General features: G+C 39.1%; 1 protein-coding gene across 6 annotated transcripts in view; it reads right to left on the minus strand.

Annotated features, from left to right (window-relative positions):
* The window catches only part of ATP2B2 (ATPase plasma membrane Ca2+ transporting 2), a 744,290-nt gene that overhangs the window by 411,640 nt on the left and 326,797 nt on the right, over positions 1-5,853 (minus strand). For all 6 annotated transcript variants that reach the window (XM_019505109.1, XM_019505107.1, XM_019505106.1 and 3 more), the window contains exons 3-4: positions 1,550-1,807; positions 105-230 (exon numbers count right to left, since the gene is read on the minus strand). In XM_019505109.1, coding sequence (XP_019360654.1) covers positions 105-230; positions 1,550-1,807 — 384 coding nt within the window. The remainder of the gene's footprint in view (positions 1-104; positions 231-1,549; positions 1,808-5,853) is intronic.

Here is a 5,853-nt window from a genome sequence, read left to right on the forward strand (position 1 = left end):
ACACACACACACACACACACACACACACACACACACACACACACACACACACGGAACTGATGTGCATAAACCTCTACTTCAGATGGAACAAAATGCTGACTTACCTGACAGCAACATAGGGTCTTTGTCAACAGATTTGCGGACTTGGTCTGACTCTCCAGTTAAAGAACTTTCATCAATTTTAAGGTCATTTCCTTGAATAAAAATCCCATCAGCAGGTAGGAGATCACCTGTCAGTAATAACATGGTATAGAAAAACCAGAAGGGTTTATGAGATTATTCTTTTTCTTTAACCTGCTCAATCTTATTAAACAATGATAAGAATCAACAATAATTAAATATTTAATAAATGGATTTATATAAAAATAATCATTGTGGTAGTTCACCTTCACCCTTTTATTTCTGGGTGCTCTGACTGTTTAGAAACAGATCCTGTAGAGGGCCACCACTGTCATCCAATATGTTCAACACAGTCTTTAACAGGCATGTACTGAAAGTTCTAATCCCACTAAAATTATAGGATTTTTTTTCCTTTTAGTGATAAATCTCCTCCTAGATGATGGAAGAGAAAGCTATTCTCATACATTCTAGTAATTCAAGAACAGGTGGTGAGGTCATCTCAGTCTGATAGGGCCTATGGCATTTCTTCTCCTGTTTTCAGACTTCTTGTTGACAGGGCTGCCCAGTCACATGCATTTCATGTGCAACTCAAGCCCTTGGAAGCTTTATATTGCATTCTGACAGCCAAGCTCAACCCTTGTTTGCCTGGGTTGTGGACATGGCCCTTGCTAGCAGGAGCTGGTAGAAAGAGCCAAGCAGTCACTTTGACTTCCTGCCTCAATGGAAGGAAAAAGGCATAGTCAGGCTCAATAGCATAGATGTTTCACTGGAATTTACCAAGGTGGTCAAATAAGAATGTTTTTATAAAGGTAATCCAATATGCCAAAGTACCAACACAACCCAGGCAGATTTCCAACCTGTTGGAACTCTATTTACATACCAGTGCACCCATCTGGAGGGCTTCTAGAGCATTCAGTGACTCTAGGGCAACCAGCTAGAGGGAACCTAGATATCCTAAGACTTCCAGGGTTATTGGCTCTGGGGCAGCCATTTCGCCAGTTGCTCTGGGGCTCTACTCCTTTTTGTAAAGGATATAAAAACTTCGTGTTGCCATTCCTAATAAAAAATGCAACCACATTCAAAATATGGGAATCTTCCATGAAACAGAATTAGCTTTCTCTGCCTGGCTCTAATCATCACCAGCTTCATTATCAATAGGAAGTGAAAGCAACACAAGTAAAGAGTTCTGTGTCAGTCCCTAGCTATCCTGCTTTCCTCCTAGAAATTCTTGTCATCCATTTATTCCAATCACTCTCCATCCTCCAGCATCCACTGAGCTATCCAGCTCCTCAAACACCTTCCTAAATACCCCAGCTAAAAACCCCTATGTTTTATTCAATGCTATATCCTGTTTCAACCTACAAAGTGTATTGACTGAATGACTGAAGATTACACAAGTAGTTGTAGGACTCTACAGAGTGAAACTTACCATATTTCACCTGTGCCATATCACCAACTACGATCTCTGCAACTGGGATCTGAATAACTTGTCCTCCTCGGACTACAGTAAATTTCTGTTCCTGCTCAATACGACTTTGAAGCCCACGAAATTGCTTCTCTTTACTCCAGTCATTAAAAGCAGTGACAAGTACCACACAAATAACAGAGAGTAAGATGGCAGCACCTTCGATCCAACCAGCTTCTGCCTCACCCTCATCTTCACCTCCTGCTGCGGCAGTAGCACACCCTAGGGAGATAAATGGAGGTGCAGCCTTAAAAACAATTGTCTAATTTATTGAGATTACAGAACAAGAATCAAAACAGATCTGAAATAACAAAGATAAAATACCTACTGAGTCTCTCCAAAACACTATCAGAGCTCCAGAAAGAGATGTGCTAGAATAGTCAGGTTTTGAGAATACTGAGACAGAAAAAATATGAGGGCAAAAAATACCATCAATATAGAGAGCAAGCATTCACCAGGATGGGGAAAAATGTATTCAGTCACAACAAGGAGTGGAGAACTATGAGTAATAGTAATCAATTCTGTCTGGAAGGTATGAGTTAAAATTAAGAAAGGATAATTGGTACAAGGAAAACAGTGAACGCCATTAAATTGTTTTGAGTCTGTGCTTAACATATCCCAGTTATGAACATCTCGCATCCAGGTGATATTTACTATGTTAAGATACTTTGATTTACAAGTGTCTGTTGCAAATTGATTAAAGGTAAAAAAATGGGGTTACTTCAAACTTATATTTAAATTCTTTTACCTCCCTGTAGAAAAAACACTGAAAAATAGCACATTTAATATGGAGCTTGATATCTGTTCTTGTTTCTTTAATGTTATCAGGTAGACTCCAGTGACCATATGTTCTCTAAGATGGTTTTATGAAGCATTAGTTAACATATCTCTACATTCTTATGTGAGCTAACCCACCAGAGATGCAGGCATTGCAGTTTGTTTAACCTAAGACAAATTTGTTCAGAAAATATTTTTTTTCATGCAGTTAAGCAAATTCCTTGAACAAAAACTTTAAGTGATCATAATCTAACTTCAACTAACCAGGAACATCAGGGGAAAAAATCTATTTTATAACATTACCCATATCCCAGATTGACCATTTATAATTAGTAACTTCCCCACAAAGGAACACAACATTTAAATAGTATTGTGAGTAGATTAAAATTAAATTGTAACTTTACCACTTCGGACGTTGCTTCACATAGGAAATTAAAGTTAGAAAAAAGTTTTACCTCAACATGGGCAACATTTTTTTTCTGAAAAAAAGTACATGACATCACTTAAAATTCCAGATGCAGTTCATTTTACATAACTTTGATAATCCTTTAAGAATAATGGGATTCATTCTTCATCAATATGATTAAAATCATGGAGGCAATGCAAAGCCAGGGCTTTAATACAGAACTTGTGGTACAGAGGTGATGTTAATTAAAATTGCTTCTAGCACTAAGCTGTTGAAATATACAGCAAAATTCAAATGAGGTAACTGTATCATAATCTGAGGAGGAATTTTTTTTTAAATATAATTGTGTGTAAAATAAGCCCAAGGCTTCAGTGACACCAGAAAATAATAAGATATGAACCAGCACCTTCATTCAGCTCCGCTGTTATCAGCATGTACATGGACCTTTGGGTGGAAGTTTGATTTTATGGTTAAGGCATGATATTGCAAGCCAGGAGATACAGATTCAGTTCTCAGTGATGCTCTGTGCAAATCAAATTCTCTCTTTCTGCTTTTTTCTTATCTGCAAAGTGGGTATAATGCTTCCTTTCTTCTATCCTTTGTCTCATCTATTTAGATTTTAAACCTTTTGAAGAAGAAACTCTTTTACTATGCATTTGTATGATGGCTAACATAATGTCTGCATCTCACTTTGATTCTTTCTCATGGCTAAATTATTTACTTAGAATTAACTACTTCTATCCTTTAGACTCAAATTAACTGATATTCTAACAGCACATAAATATTATCTCTTTTTATATCAAGATAAATAAAAGCAAAATCTGTATTTAACCTGTGCTATTTTAAAACTATGCAAATACAATTCGCAGGGTTGAACAAAACTGCTTAAATTTTGACTTTGATATATTTTTGTCCACAAGTGAATTCTGAATTAGGTGATTTGATTAAAAAAATGAATTCTTTTATATTGTTTATATTAAGTATAACGTACTAGGGCTGTGAGAAGCTTCAGTCACTGATTCGATTTGGCAGGGATTTGACTGCATTCAATGGCCAAATCTCTGAATCTGAATTGAATCAGGAGACCCTTTAATCTCTTTGAATCAAAGTGGAAACCTCTGAATTGATTCAGAGAGATTCAATAATTCAGACATAGACACAGCTTTAAATGTTTTTTCTACATACCTCAAGGTACCAGTCAGCTCATGAAGGCTGGCATAGTGGGGTAGATGAAGCATCCAATATAAGTGCAGGGGGGTCCTCAGTGCACTCAGCAGCAGATCCAGAAGTGGACCAGAAGCACTTCCAGTCAGCTTCCGGGTCTGCCTTGGAGCATGCGGGGAACCCACCCTCCCCCACCCCCTGGCTTGGCGACTGGTGCCTCCTGGGTTTGGGGGGGCACCCAGGGTCCCTCCATGACTGATCGCTGAGCCAAAGGAGTGTGTGGGGGGGATCCTCTGCATGCTTGGTGGTGGACCCAGAAGTGGACCGGAAGTACTTTCAGTCCACTTCTGGGTCCACTGCCGAGTATGCAGGAGGGCCCCTTGCACTCCTGTGGGACACTCCATCCACCCCACCATTTCACGAGCCATGCCTGGTACCTCGAGGTATGCAGAAAAAAACATTTAAAGCTGTGTTTATGGCTAAATCGCTGATTCTCTGAATTAGCATTGAATCTTCAGGTTTAGATTCGGCCAAATCGAATCAGGACAGTGATCCAAATCAACTAATCAAACTACTGTCCCCTGAATTGGGCTGAATTTGAATCTGAATCAATATGGCCCACTTTGCATACCCTTATAATGTATATTAGGTGTATGATTGTTTAAACTAAGTAAATATATAAGATTATATTCCCTAACTCATTATGTTTTATAAAGTCCTCTAACAACATCCAAGGCAATTATTTGTGATTTTAAGAAATAACATCTGATACCATTCTAGAGCATTTTCTAAGATCTGGAGATAAAAATAACTATTTTACTTTATTGGCAAACAGAATAACAACTGATTAATCCAGCAACATTTGGATTTAGACTAGTTTTAGCCACAAAGGACACAACTACACAAGACATTTACTGCGCAGTTGACTAATTAACTGTGCAGTAGACATCTCAGTGTCTATACGTGTGCACCTATTAGGGCACACAAAACTAATAAATGCCACAGCAGGGTAGGACTTCTAAATACAAGTTCTATCCTGCTGCAGAGTTATTTCATGTGCAGCAGCACACATGTAGATGCTGAGCCAGCTGGTTGGGGCATGAGGGTGCCTCAGTGAGAGGGCTGCCTGCTGGCTAGCCCTGAGCTGGAGCACCCTCATGCCCCATCCAGCCCCTCCACAGCACTTTGAGGCTGCTTGGAGCAGCCTCAGTATAGCAGGCTGACCTCCATGACCCCTGCCAGCTGGGGCTGCTGTGACCTGGCTCAATGTGTTGCAGTCTGGGTGCACATGTAAACTGCATGCCCAGGAGCTTCCTGGGAGCAATAAACTATGGAGCAATAAGTTCTGTAGTTTATTGGTGCACATTAATGGCATGTGCCAATACACCCAAGGGAGCATAAGTTTTTTATATCTAAGCCAGGTACAAGACATTACACTTTTACTGGTATAAGTGATCAGAAACCAGTCTATAACCATAACAGAACAGAAGTTCATCACACATAAACTGGTTTAAAACTGGCAGAACCTGGTCTATTTGTTCTCTCCACCCCCCTCCCCACCCCACCCACCAATAGGTGAACATGTGTTCTATTCACTACTGATCTAGATTATACCACTTATGAAAAACCGTACAACTTAAATTGATTCCACCTCAGATTTTTTAATACTTGTACGTAGCCCTAATCTCTTCTTTACTATCAATGCTCCAATGTTAGGGACAAAGAACAGAGCAAAAAAAGGCTGTGTCATAGTGGGTCACAGCTGGCTGAGATATTCAGATTTCTGTCTGATCCATTTGCTGAATCCTAAATTAAGCAGATTAAAGCAATCTGTGCTGTTACAAATCACTAATTCATATATCACGCATGCACACACACACACACACACAATGCCATATATATATATATATATATATATATA

This window comes from Gavialis gangeticus, unplaced genomic scaffold (genome assembly GCF_001723915.1).
Source record: "Gavialis gangeticus isolate Ggan-Ray unplaced genomic scaffold, GavGan_comp1, whole genome shotgun sequence".
NCBI lineage: Eukaryota > Metazoa > Chordata > Crocodylia > Gavialidae > Gavialis > Gavialis gangeticus.